Source organism: Entelurus aequoreus, linkage group LG12 (genome assembly GCF_033978785.1).
Source record: "Entelurus aequoreus isolate RoL-2023_Sb linkage group LG12, RoL_Eaeq_v1.1, whole genome shotgun sequence".
Lineage (NCBI taxonomy): Eukaryota > Metazoa > Chordata > Actinopteri > Syngnathiformes > Syngnathidae > Entelurus > Entelurus aequoreus.
Window position 1 is genome coordinate 18,799,612 of NC_084742.1, and position 15,295 is coordinate 18,814,906.

Below are 15,295 nucleotides of genomic sequence, written 5' to 3' on the forward strand. Positions count from 1 at the left end.
TAGTGGTACTGTAACGTTAACTTTAACCTTGTGCATGGCACCAGCAATCAAAAAGTGCTATTTTTTCACGCCCAAACTCAACATAACTTTGCCCGTCTGCTTTTTAAAATTGGCAAATTTTGCCTATAAGCTTCCGTAACAAGTTCCTATGACCTGAATACTGCAGACTTCATCCATTACCTTGTCATAATCACGACTAGACTCGGGTGGGAGAGAGGCATAAAAACACACTGAAATAAAAATGGCCAAACAACTTTAGGCCATTTTAAGGTTGTTGCCATCCGCTCAAAAAAGACAAAATATTTGTCTAGGTCTCTCTCAGAAAAAGGCAAGATTTGACGAATGCATTTATTTACATAAAATTCAGTCTCATTCTCACTACTGTGCGATCTCGCACTATACCAAGCAGATTCTGGTGGGGCAGATGCCTCCATATCCAACTTACGCAGCTCAAACTCATGCTGTAGTTCCTTTTCTTTAAGTTCGATACATCGCATCTCCACTTCTAGCGCTGATTTACTGGGTCAAGCGGTGGCGGGAGACAGCGCCAACTGTCCATCCATCCATTTTCTACCGCTTATTCCCTTCGGGGTCGCGGGGGGCGCTGGAGCCTCTCTCAGCTACAATCGGGCGGAAGGCGGGGTACACCCTGGACAGCGCCAACTAGAGGAAGAATATTCTCCTCAGCTAGAGCAGCCTGCATTGCATGTTTAACATCCTGCTTTTTATCTGGTTTAGAGAACGGCAGTTTATAGTGAGAACTGCACCTGTCTCACTCCACCCTAGTCTTCACGCAGTTTAGCGGCGGGTATTTATGCACGGTAAACCAGCGGGTTTGGTGAGTAATCTGCAATAGACGACACCTCAAGGTCCCACAGATGTGCTCCCGTGTGCACTGCAAGCAGTGAACATGTAACCGCGACACTACAGGGAAACAACAAACAGGGGACAAGGATACAACTAGTTCAGGGGTCGGCAACCCAAAACGTTGAAAGAGCCATATTGGACCAAAAATACAAAAAAACAAATCCGTCTGGAGCCGCAAAAAATGAAAAGCCGTATATAAGTCTTATAATGAAGGCAACACATGACGCAAGTGTCTATATTATCTATAATAACCTACTATCAAAATGACTGTGTCGCAGGCTGAAGAAAAAACTTTGTTGACAGAAATGTTGAAATGTAATATTTATTCTACACATTTTTACAACATTAGAAACCATTAGTAAATCAGAGGCTACTCAGAAGGTAAGATAACTCATGGAAATTACTGCCTTTTAAAGGTATAGATGTGTGTGTCCAATTTAAAGGAAACGGCAGGCTGTCTTCTTCTAATGGATTTATTACAATCTTTGGCAAGCTAGGTAACGCTTGCTGTGGTCTGGAACAACATGGCACACAAACAACTATCTGAAATGCAGCCAATATTACATACAGATAATGTGTCATGAGACATGCAAAACTAAATTATATACAAAGAGGATAAAAGTAAAGGATATTACATGAGCTCAAATCATGTTTACTTATTTTGTTCAGTTCAGTTCAGTTTCAGTTTATTTCGAACATGCATACGATACAATTTAAGGAATCACATATTTCCAGTTGTTTCATTACAGCACATCCGAAAAGGAGTAGGAAGAAACTGAGCTTGTTTAATCCTACCCCTTTTCATTCCGTAGCAATTTTATCCCATTTCCTTTTTCTCTGTAACAAAACAGTGAATAAATAAATAAAAAATAAATGAATAACATATTATAGTAAGTAAACAAATATTAAATACATAAATAATCTTTATCTCGAAATTAAAAAAATGAAATAAAAAAAGGGTTTAAGATGTTCATCATAATTCTTGTTCTGTGTACTTTGTGAACACTTGTAGTTTGAACAGTCTCTCAAACTGAATCATATTGGTGCTTCGTTGGATTTCTTTGGTTAACCCGTTCTATAATTTAATTGATTCCACATACAGATATGCTAAAGGTTTTAAGTGTCGTACGAGCATACAGATGTTTTAAATTTGATTTTCCTCTAAAGTTATATTTCTCCTCTTTTGTGGATTCAAACAATGCTTTTATAATGAAGGTGTAAAAACTGACGCAGAATACAGAGTTTTGATGCAAAGACGGATGGCTCAGTATTTATTTAGTGAAATCAGAGGTAAAGCCATGTGTTGGTTTGTGGAGAGCAGCTCACCATGTTTAAAGTACAAGCAAAATATTTAATTTAGTCTAAAGTTGATTGGTCTTTAAAGAATGTTACATGTATTGTCTGATACATACGCAGAGTAATACATAGGCAAAGTAATACAAGTGGTAGTCGTATTTAATCCGTTTTACCTTACACCTTCAGTATGTCTCCCAAACTTGAGGAATACTCTTCTGTTGGCACAGCACCAAAGAAAATAAAATGGAACTGAAATCAGGCATCATAAAAAGCTCAGTGGAGAAATCAACATTGGCTGCATGCCTGGTCTAAGCCGCTTGAACGCCGAGGCCGTCATCAAGGATACAGATGGTGTCCTTCAATATGTGAAAGGATCTTTTACTATGAAAAGGACGTTGCTAACTAAGCAGCGTAGTGGTCTCATTATTATCACGTTGTCTCTACCTGTCTCGTAATGCCCCTTACAGTTTGCAAGTGGTTCCAGCAAGGCAACCACAGGGTAAAAGTAATAAGTTGTTCTCTGTTTGGTTAATTTTTGTACGTAATATTTCTATTTGGGTATTTTATATGTCCTTCATGCATTCTGTGTACAGTGTGAGTGATTTATGAGTTAACGTAGGTATGACTCAGTTATGAGTTCCGACTTACTTTAAAACCTACTATAAGTCCACCTGAAAATGTTAGTTTTTCTGTTTTTTGTTTTTTTGTCAGGTTGAAAAAAGTGATGCGTTTACACGGTGTCGGATCAACAACGAGTCACACCATGACCGGTACGTGTCACTGGGTGAAAATTATGTAATACACTGCGTCACCACAAGTGGTGCTGTAGGCAGAGTCGTGTATAAGAGGGTTGCATATGGCATCACATCCATTTTCTTCTTCGTGGCTTAATACACACGATGGTCAAGCAGCTTGAGAGTAGCGTTAAAAGAAGTGAGAGTGAGTGTAGAGTTTGAGCAGAAAATGCCGTATTGTTGTTCTGTTCTTGGCTGTTCCAATCATTCAACGAGAGAGATAGAGATAGATAGAAAATTTAAGTTTTCTTGAAGGAACTCTCCCGAAGGAATCAATAAAGTACTATCTATCTATCTATAGTAAAGAGCTTTCATAGAGTCCCGAAGTAAGTTGTGCATAAAGGTAATAAAGTCAGGAAAAATCGAAAGTACGTCAAAAGAAATTGCTCTTAAAAATGTCACTTTTATCATTTTGTGGAATACAATCAGACATGCTTGAGTCTGCAGCGATCACTTTATAAAAAGTTTGTCTGAACATTTGATTTGTTTGAAAAACTTTCTGTGATGCAATCGAGTTATATTAGCAGTGTTTGAGAGCAGAAGTAAACGTAAAGAAACGACGAGAGATCAAATTACTTTTTTGTTCTGTTGTGGTCTTCGTAATTATATTCAGGCATATATGCCTAAATATAACTACGAAGACCTGGTTGTGCAAATAAACTAACATCATGTTAGGTTTTAGGAATAAATATTGGTCCAATCCACCGTATTTTCATTGTCCATTTTCATAACAGAAACTAAAAGCTTAAGTTGTTGTTGTGCAGGAAATCCAAGTGCTTTATTCAACACAGATGACCACATTATAGCGTCTTTGGTGACATTTGTTAGCATCAAGAAAATATCCCTAATAGTATTAATAAATTAGATGAATAAATCTCTCGTAGGCTCAACAGCAAATACTGAATCTTGATATCGCTAGCAAACATTGCTGAACAGAGACATCTATAGCTAAATAATGAGACAAAATATGACATTCACACCATAAAAACAACTGCAGACATGAATTGTAGATAATACTAATATTTGTAGCAGGAAATCAACTGCAAACAAACTTATCCTTTTTCTCATTAGTGTCACGATCACAGCAGCACGGCACTCGTTATTTCAATCAAATTACTTAGTGATGCACGAAATAGTCCAACTTTGTATTTCACGGGTTAATATTTAATTTGTGGACCCCTCAGATGTAAAGACATGACGTGCCTCCAATCTTTTTCTCTCCAAATACCATAAGTGTCAAGTGAAGTGAGGTTGGAGCGAGCGGTAACCTCTTGGTGATGATAAATGGCTTGAATCTTGCTAACAAATATTTTTCTTAAGAATGTGAAAATCCATTCCATCACATTTAAAAAAAAAAATTTCATATAAAAATATACAACACAAAGTGGCAAGAAATATGTCAATAATGAATAGTGCAAAATATGTGCTGGACCAAAAATCACTCCATATTCTCTACTGCTCGCCAGTTCTACCATATCTGACTTATCTTGCAGAAATATGGAGAAATAAGTACAAAAGTACACTTATTCACTTACTTTGTTCCAAAAAAGAAAGATTAGTTAGAATAATACATAATGAGTGATACACACAGTGGTTGTAAATACATTGGAGGTAGCCACTGCAGTTGTGCCAGGAAAAAGTGCACCTTCACAAAAGTCACGATCTCTCTGTGATTGTTGGTCCAAAGTTCATGAAGATTTTGGAAAAATTAAGTAAAAAAATAAGTTATTTTTTTGGTCGTTCTGGTTATTTTTTTTATGTATACCGCGTCGTCGGGTTCGTATTATATACAGTATATATATAACATGCTATTTATATATATCAGTGGTTCTTAACCTGGGTTCGATCGAACCCTAGGGGTTCGGTGAGTCGGGCTCAGGGGTTCGGCGGAGATCAAAACACACCCGACTCATCGTGTAAATAAAAACTTCTCACTATCGGCGTATTACAGATTCGGCAACAGCAGAAGTCACACTGATTTGCAGGTGTGTAATTTGTTGTGAGTTTATGCACTGTTTTGGTTTTGTTCTTTGAACAAGGTGATGTTCATGCACGGTTCATTTTGTGCACCAGTAAAAAAACATGGTAACACTTTAGTATGGGGAACATATTCACCATTAATTAGTTGCTTATTAACATGCAAATTAGTAACATATTGGCTCTTAACTAGTCATTATTAAGTACTTATTAATGCATTATTCGGCATGGCCTTATTATAACCCTAACCCTCTAACCCTGGCCCTAACCCTAACCAAATAACTCTAAATTAAATCTTTGTTACTTAGAATATGTTCCCCATAATAAAGTGTTACCAAAAGCATATAACTTTGTCTTGAATTTGAAAAAAAACATTTTATTTTTCACTAAAGAAGGGTTCGGTGAATGCACATATGAAACTGGTGGGGTTCGGTACCTCCAACAAGGTTAAGAACCACTGATATATATATATACACTACCATTCAAAAGTTTGGGGTCACCCAAAGAATTTTGTGGAATAGCCTTCATTTCTAAGAACAAGAATAGACTGAAACATGACAGCGCACAGACCGACACAGCGCGCGCGCAGAAAGGCACCGCGCGCACGCAAGAAGGCGCCGCGCGCGCGCACAAAGGCACAACGCGCCCGCAAAAAAAAGATAACAGTTTTTACGCGCTTGGATTTTTGGTACTAATGTGACGCCATAGCAATCACTCACCGGAGAGCTGCACACCTGGGACTGATGAGGGCGAGCCGCATAAAGCAGGGGTCACCAACCTTTTTGAAACCAAGAGCCACTTCTTGGGTACTGATTAATGCGAAGGGCTACCAGTTTGATAAATTGCCAGAAATAGCCAATTTGCTCAATTTACCTTTAACTCTATGTTATTATTAATAATTAATGATATTTACACTTAATTGAACGGTTTAAAAGAGGAGAAAACACGAAAAAAATGAAAATTAAATTTTGAAACATAGTTTGTCTTCAATTTCGACTCTTTAAAATTCAAAATTCAACCAAAAAAAAGAAGAGAAAAACTAAATAATTTGAATCTTTTTGAAAAAAAAATAAAAATAATTTATGGAACATCATTAGTAATTTTTCCTGATTAAGATTAATTTTAGAATTTTGATGACATGTTTTAAATAGGTTAAAATCCAATCTACACTTTGTTAGAATATTTAACAAATTGGACGAAGCTATATTTCTAACAAAGACCAATCATTATTTCTTCTAAATTTTCCAGAACAAAATTTTTAAAAGAAATTCAAAATACTTTGAAATAAGATTTAAATTTGATTCTACAGATTTTCTAGATTTGCCAGAATAATTTTTTTGAATTTTAATCATAATAAGTTTGAAGAAATATTTCACAAATATTCTTCGTCGAAAAAACAGAAGCTAAAATGAAGAATTAAATTAAAATTAATGTATTATTCTTTACAATAAAAAAAAATAAATTACTTGAACATTGATTTAAATTGTCAGGAAAGAAGAGGAAGGAATTTAAAAGGTAAAAAGGTATATGTGTTTAAAAATACTAAAATCATTTTTAAGGTTGTATTTTTTTCTCTAAAATTGTCTTTCTGAAAGTTATAAGAAGCAAAGTAAAAAAATGAATGAATTTATTTAAACAAGTGAAGACCAAGTCTTTAAAATATTTTCTTGGATTTTCTAATTCTATTTGAGTTTTGTCTCTCTTAGAATTAAAAATGTCGAGCAAAGCGAGACCAGCTTGCTAGTAAATAAATACAATTTAAAAAATAGAGGCGGCTCACTGGTAAGTGCTGCTATTTGAGCTATTTTTATAACAAGCCAGCGGGCTACTCATCTGGTCCTTACGGGCTACCTGGTGCCCGCGGCACCGCGTTGGTGACCCCTGGCATAAAGGGACCAGTGAACCCAAGGATCGGCGCGGGAACTTAGTTTTCTCATGGTGTTTAGTAAGCAACAAGCTTTATGCTCCATTCTTGTTTTCCCTCTCTGTGGCTTACTTGTCCCTTGTTTTCTCCCGTGTCCCCGCAGTACCCTCCGTCGCCTGGACAGTGAGCTGTGCGTCTCACTATTCCCTGAATCTTCCCCTGTGTTTTGGACTGCCTTCCTCGTTTCCCGGATCACCTGCCTGCCCCCTGGACTTCCTCATCTCTCGTTCAACACTTTGGTAACACACATTCCAGTTAAATACTACACATAGTCTTACACCTTACACACCCTTGGATCTATTTCACACTCCATTTCCTTAGCTTATTTAAATTAGTATTGTTTGTTATTATTATATATATTAATATATATATATATATATATATATATATATATATATATATATATATATATATATATATATATATATATATATAATAAATAATTGTATACACCAACCCCTGGTGTCTGTTTGCCGTCACCTCCCCTAGTAAACCATTACAGAATGTCTCGGAGTTCATTCATAAGGCTCTGTGGATTGATGGAAGGGGTTTTAAATTTGAAGGTAAAGTTACGTCAACGGATAATTCCATTAATGGGTTAGTTTATGGGCCAAACTATATCGGAATAGGAGTTTTGAGCCATATCGCCCAACCCTACACATGTGTTAGCAACAGTGCTAGCACAGTTTAGGGATGTTCTCTGTGTTTGAGTGTTGCATGAGGCCTTATGATGGCAGTGTGTTTAAATGTATGAGTGCACACGACGTGTACATTGGAGGTAGCCACTGCAGTTGTGCCAGGAAAAAGTGCACCTTCACAAAAGTCACGATCTCTCTGTGATTGTTGGTCCAAAGTTAATGAAGATTTTGGAAAAATTAAGTAAAAAAATAAGTTATTTTTTTGGTCGTTCTGGTTATTTTTTTTATGTCTACCGCGTCGTCGGGTTCGTATTATATACAGTATATATATAACATGCTATTTATATATATCAGTGGTTCTTAACCTGGGTTCGATCGAACCGTAGGGGTTCGGTGAGTCGGGCTCAGGGGTTCGGCGGAGATCAAAACACACCTGACTCATCGTGTAAATAAAAACTTCTCCCTATCGGCGTATTACAGATTCGGCAACAGCAGAAGTCACACTGATTTGCAGGTGTGTAATTTGTTGTGAGTTTATGCACTGTTTTGGTTTTGTTCTTTGAACAAGGTGATGTTCATGCACGGTTCATTTTGTGCACCAGTAAAAAAACATGATAACCCTTTAGTATGGGGAACATATTCACCATTAATTAGTTGCTTATTAACATGCAAATTAGTAACATATTGGCTCTTAACTAGTCATTATTAAGTACTTATTAATGCATTATTCGGCATGGCCTTAGTATAACCCTAACCCTCTAACCCTGGCCCTAACCCTAACCAAATAACTCTAAATTAAATCTTTGTTACTTAGAATATGTTCCTCATAATAAAGTGTTACCAAAAGCATATAACTTTGTCTTGAATTTGAAAAAGAACATTTTATTTTTCACTAAAGAAGGGTTCGGTAAATGCGCATATGAAACTGGTGGGGTTCGGTACCTCCAACAAGGTTAAGAACCACTGATATATATATATACACTACCGTTCAAAAGTTTGGGGTCACCCAAAGAATTTTGTGGAATAGCCTTCATTTCTAAGAACAAGAATAGACTGTCGAGTTTCAGATGAAAGTTCTCTTTTTCTGGCCATTTTGAGCGTTTAATTGACCCCACAAATGTGATGCTCCAGAAACTCAATCTGCTCAAAGGAAGGTCAGTTTTGTAGCTTCTGTAACGAGCTAAACTGTTTTCAGATGTGTGAACATGATTGCACAAGGGTTTTCTAATCATCAATTAGCCTTCTGAGCCAATGAGCAAACACATTGTACCATTAGAACACTGGAGTGATAGTTGCTGGAAATGGGCCTCTATACACCTATGTAGATATTGCACCAAAAACCAGACATTTGCAGCTAGAATAGTCATTTACCACATTAGCAATGTATAGAGTGTATTTCTTTGAAGTTAAGACTAGTTTAAAGTTATCTTCATTGAAAAGTACAGTGCTTTTCCTTCAAAAATAAGGACATTTCAATGTGACCCCAAACTTTTGAACGGTAGTATATATATATATATATATATATATATATATATATATATATATATATATATATATATATATATATATATATATATATATATATATATATATATATATATATATATATATATATATAAATAGCATGTATGTATATATATATATATATATATATATATATATATATATATATATATATATATATATATATATATATATATATATATATATATATATGTGCGCTTGTTCCTGGCACAACTTCAGTGGTTGCCTCCAATGTATTTACAACCACTGCATGTATTATTCTAACTAATCTTTCTTTTTTGGAACAAAGTAAGCATATATATATATATATATATATACATATATGTGTGTATATATATATATATACATATATATACACACACACACACACTCTGTATACAGCGCTCCTGTAACTCTGACAAAATGAATAGACCAAAATCAGAAGTCTATTGTAGAGGACGCTGGTTCTCAGGAATATGCCAAATAAGACTAAAAGTGAAGGGAGAAGTCTTTCTGGAAATGTGGCCCCCAAAACAACTTAGTTGAATATCCCTCCTCCCCCACCTTCACCTCTACTCTCCCAACCCCTCTAAAAGCCAAAAGCTGTTTTTCATCAAAAGTCATGCATGAGTCAACGCAACACAAAACTTTGGGGAATTTGTTGCATTAAAGTCGTCAGCTATTAATCAATGTTATCTCGGATTATATTACTTTTGAGAAAATTGAAGTGACTGTGTACAATCAATAATAACGTAATAATCACTAAGATGCATCCAGGGTGTACGCCGCCTTCCGCCCAATTGTAGCTGAGATAGGCTCCAGCGCCCCCCACAACCCCGAAGGGAATAAGCGGTAGGAAATGGATGGATGGATATTTAAAACAGATAATATTTTTCATTACAGTATTTTATTCAGTCAATGAATACAACATAAATTCATTTCATTTGTGAATGTGTACAAGTGATCACCTGTGGAGTCTTAAAAAACAACTGGTCATTGGTCATCCCAGAATTGGAGGACATTTTACATTTCAGCGATATAGTGTCATATAATCCATGTACAAAACACTAAAGCATGCAGTTGTTGAGCAAATTGTACCAGGTGTACGTTTCCTATGACCAAATCTAAACAAACTGAGAGAAAGTTTTTTTTTTTTTAAATGTATAAATACATGTGTAGAGTATTCTCCAAAATGCAGTGTTTCTTTTGTCCCGAACCTCTGACGACCAAATGTGTCCAAAGATTTAAAAAAATCATGCAACAATACAATTAAAATGTCCATAATTGTACTATTGTATTCAGAATTGTAGAAATAGGTTAAAATCAGCATTTGAGTGATATTTTGCATATATTTTTAATGCAAAGAATCTGTGAGGCTTAACAGTACTTAAATATTTCGTATAAAATTGTGTTTTGAATTAAACAGGACCTAAAGGTACCTTGTTAACATGTGCTTTCTGAGATAAAGGGAAGGTCACTTCCGGATCAAGTGGACATTTGCATACTTTACAATTTTCTTCTTGTCAGACAATATTTTTGGTACAATGGAAGGATTTTTGTTGTTGTTGTTAATTTAAAAGTATTTGAACAAGAAGACATAATGAACCTTTTTGAGCAACACTGCACATTTGTGACAGTACTATTTGGACAACAATGCATTGTTAGAGATTGATGGATTTTGAGTCATTCAGTGCAGCAGATGGGTTAATTATGTTTTAAAAAATGAACAGAATAATAATAATGATTAATTAATCTGCATTAATGAACTCGTTTTTACAGCCCTAATTGTTCAATGCCTCACGCTACCTCATGCAACACAATTTAGCAAATTGTGAAGATACAAAAATGTTTTTCTGTTTACTAGTACACGTGGGTAAGGTTGTCCGCTTTAAATATCATAAAAACTATCTGAGTAGATAGTTGCTATTACTTAGAAAAAACTTAACTTTGCCACAAATTTGCAACCCTGTCACTGTGTTCAATGCCAAATATAGCAAATACAAAATAAAACATAGCAAAAACCATGAATTTGATGCCTGAGGTAAGCCAATCAAGTTAGTTATCAATAACTGATGAATACATAACAGAAATTTGGGAAAGATTAAGTTTTTTTTTAATGTCCAAGCAATATCTCCTCTAATTCTGGAATGAGCCTTATCTTGTCATGTAATAATTAGTTTTTCCGATCTGGAGATGTTACAAATTTGTGATTGTCTTTTTGAATGGTTTCAAACAAGCGTGAAGCCTCAAACAGCTGGATGTGATTCAAAACATTCCTGGCTGGGAGAGAGAATTCTGGTTACAGTATGACAGACAGCCAAAGTCAAGGTTCTTTCCAACACTCTCGTGCAAGTCGCATATTTGTCAAGTTCCCTTTTTTTTTTAAAGGGAAATCCAAAAAGGAACAGAGAACTGCTTTTAAAATAAAAATTCTGCACATTCCTGTCATTTTCACTGGGGATACTTGATCCACTGTGAAAAGCAAAGTTGCAGAATGACGAATAAGCAATACTGTATAAAAAAGAGCATTATTTACACTTAAACTTTGGCTCAAACATTACTTGTAAAAGCGCCTGTTTTATCTATTGCTCTTGTGAGCTCACCCTTTATTCATAGTGTCTAGTTAGGTGTAAATGGTGAAATGAACATCAGTCATTTAGAGCAATCGGGAAATAATCGGAAGTCAAGCAGTCAAGTGATCAGTGTATGCAACATCCAAGTATCATCAAAGAAAACAAGGTCAGCGGTTTTCAGCGTCTCTCACCTCCCAAATAAACAGACAATAAACAATAGAGTCCAGGACGGTTTTACGCTGCCTCAGAGTCTGTTTATGAGAAGGTCACTTGGGGTCCATTCTACTTAAACATGGTTCTTGACCCCTGCAGAGGGGCTAGCAGCACCCTGTTTGTCATGAGCGCCAGAAATCCAATGGTAGCAATCACTCCCGGTTTTACTGCGGGGCTGGACAGCACAGCGAGTACAGTAGATGATACCCAGGACCACCATGACCACGATGAAGATGCAGACTGGCACCAAGAGGCCCACCAGGAGCCAGGTGCTACTTTTCCCCCTGTCCTCATGGACAGAATCCAGGTGCTTGACCGTGGGCGGTTGAGAGGAGCTGACCTGAGTGGGAGCCACTTGTGAATGGGTCGCAGGAGAGTCCACTTCCTCCCCCATTTTCTCTGCCTTTGCAGGGTAATCTCCGACAGACTGTTTTTCTTCATGGGGCGGATTGTGGTAGCTGGAATCAGTGAGCATGTAAGAGTGTGTGATTTTATCCTCTGGATTTCCTCGGCTCTGGTCAGAAGCTGTGAACCCAGCCCACCAGTTCCAAGCTCCCTCCGAGATTGTAGAGGTGGAAATAAAAGGGAAAGGAGTGGTCTCTTCCTCCTCATCGTCATACAAGGCAGTCGTGGTGGGGATGGGTGTGGTGCTGGTGGTGATGGTGATGGTGGACTCAGACTGAGGTTTCTCCCCCCAGTCCAACTGGTCAGCATCACCCTTGGCGACATCTTCCTCCTGTGTTTCTGAAAAAGGATTTAAAAGTTCCTCTTGAGGAGCACTGGTCACCCATATGACCTCCGAACCCCAAACTTTGGGGGTGTCAGTCAACCAGTCCAGAGATTGCTCCACCTCCGGTACCCAATCGGTATGACCCTGCTGTGGATTCCACTCATAGTCGTCAGAGTCCCATGCAGGCCGAGGCTGGTGGGTGACAGTCGATTGGCCATCTATCTTCCGACATGAGGAAGAATCGGACATAACGAGTTCGTACCCTTCCTCGCAATAGCATTCAAATCCACCCTCGTAGTTCACACACATTTGCTGGCATGTTCCCGGGATCTGGCACTCGTCATTGTCTTGGCATCGACTGGTGTCGTCAGGTTGCGGAGAGTATCCCAAATGGCAGTGGCAAATAAAAGATCCCTCGGTGTTCTCACAGGCGTGCTCGCAAGGGTCGCTCAGACACTCGTCAATATCCTCGCAGGCACCCACATCGTCTAGTTGGTGGCCCTCTTGACATTGACATTGGAATGTCCCGAGAGTGTTGACACAACGATGCTCACATGGACTCTGAAGACATTCATCCACATCCAGGCAACCGTGTTCATCTGGAGCCAGCATGTAGCCATCAGGACAAGCGCACCGGTACCGTTCTGAAAGGGGCACACACTCATATTCGCAGTCGGCATCTTCACAAGGGTCATAGAGGTCACAGCTCTGGTTGTCTTCTGCAAGCCGGTAGCCCTCAGCACACTCGCAGATGGAGTGAGCGCCAGCTTGCTTACAGAAATGCTCGCAGCCGCCATTGTTCTGATTGCACCAGTTTTGTGATGCCGGAGGTTCGGAGCAGAGAGGAGAATCTATAGACCAGCCCACGGAACCGTCTTCCCTCAACAGACAGAGCACTGACTGCTGATTTGTCTGGCAGGGCATGGTCGCCACTGAGCCAAGCGGGGCGTGGGTCAGAAGGGAACTTAGGAGGTTAAAGGGTGTGGCATAGAGGGCGTTACCTTCCCCTTCATTCCACAAGGCAGGGCACATTCCTTGGTAGGAATAATGGCAAACGTAACCATCCACAGGGACAGAGCAAGACCCATCCAGCCATTTGAAGTTATCACTCTGGTCCTGAGTGTTGTATCCCATAACAACGCAGCGGGGCACTGAGCACATGCTGGGCGAGTACTCTTTCTGCCAGTTGGTATATTCTGTGTCCTGGTCCCCTGTTGTCCAAGAGAAACCCCGAAGAGGCCGTATGGACGAGCACTGGCGGGGTTGCCGCTGCAGACCGATCCATACTTGGACCTTGGTACGTGATTGTCGCAAATCCAGAGAGGGGAAAAGCGTTTCAATGGCAGCGGCGTCCACCTGACGTTTCAGGGTGGCAAGGTTTCCACCTTTCTCTTTGCAGGCCCTCCAAGAATCCAGAAAGGTCTTTCTCTGAAAGTAGACCGCCAGGCAGCCATTGGCATTGCACAGTGCGTCCGTTTCCCTTATTTCCTCGCTTAAAATTGATGAAAGTCCCAAAAAGAAAGCCAGCAGGGAAGTCAGGAGGGTGGATGTAGCGCCACTCACCAGGGAGCCCATTCTCTTCTCGTGATATTCCTCTCTCACCTCCTCTTGCTCCACTTGCCAGGTTCTTGCTGCCGAGTCTTGCCTATGTGAACTTTTCTTCCTTCATTTGAACTTTTGTGCTGAAAAAAGTCAGACTGAGCTCCTCAGTCTGCCCTGCAGGAACGCATCTGAACTCACCGGAGTTGCATGCAGATTGGCCCAAGATGGGAAGGGGGGAGAGAGAGTGGAAGAGCGAGGGAGGGAGGGAAATAAAGCAAGGAGGGAGGGCAGGAGAGTGTATGTTTTTGGAGGGGGGTTGATGAAGCAAAGTGAAGGAGTATGTCATATGGTTTTCATAAATCCTGATCATGGATAGTTTGATTCACTGGCCGACACACACACATGCATTCAACATTTGATTATTTTCATTCTCTTTGCTTGAGGCCAGCCATTATGAATATACCAATTATATTTAAGAGAGACACCTTTTCACAAGCAAATATCTCTTTGGAAAATATGCAGAGATCTTGTCATCTTTGTGATCGCACACATCTGCTTTCCTAGCCTAAGAACACACACAACTCTAGGCACGGAAGATTTCCTGCAAAAAAACAACACACACGAACAACTAAATCCTCCTTGGTAATAAATCTCAGACTGGGATGGGGTAGTAGGGAAAGTTGTCAAGGTCGCCGGTGAGGAGAAAGAGGGCCTCTGGTTTCGCTGTGAAAACAACGACTGAGTGCTGAAATGGAGACTTGCGTTTCCAAACAGGGGGTGTCGAAGGAGAGTTCTGTGGGAGAAACGCCTGGGCAATCGGGAACGGCGAAGGGGGACGCTAGCAGGAGTTGTGCTGCTTAGAATGCGCCTCGCTTGGCGAGCTCAGGTCGACTGAAAAAGTCAAAGTGCATCTAAGGTTGTAACAAATGTATGTGCCAAGCATGCATAAACATTTGGTAGACAAGGTACTAACCAGTAAATCTGGACTGAATATTAAATATGATGTACAAAATATGACATGGAACAGTTAATGAATGATATAGGTCAGGGGTGTCCAAACATTTTCCAGAAATATTTAAATCATATATTGTACATTAAAGAGGCTAAAACCTCAATTTAGGTCGCAATATACAGGGGCTCTCCAGGCTAAACTGGAGCCCTGAACAGAATTTAGTTTTGAGTCCCCCATTACATTACAGAGAAATTCACACTTTTTTATTTATGTCAAATTATTTCTA

At 38.8% G+C, this 15,295-nt stretch overlaps 1 protein-coding gene across 1 annotated transcript; it reads right to left on the minus strand.

Moving 5' to 3' along the window:
* Positions 1 to 9,915: 9,915 nt before the first annotated feature.
* cd248a (CD248 molecule, endosialin a) lies at positions 9,916 to 14,281 on the minus strand. The gene has a single exon (XM_062065002.1). The coding sequence runs from the start codon at positions 14,088 to 14,090 to the stop codon at positions 11,859 to 11,861; it is 2,232 nt and encodes a 743-aa protein (XP_061920986.1). The 5' UTR covers positions 14,091 to 14,281; the 3' UTR covers positions 9,916 to 11,858.
* Positions 14,282 to 15,295: the final 1,014 nt, after the last annotated feature.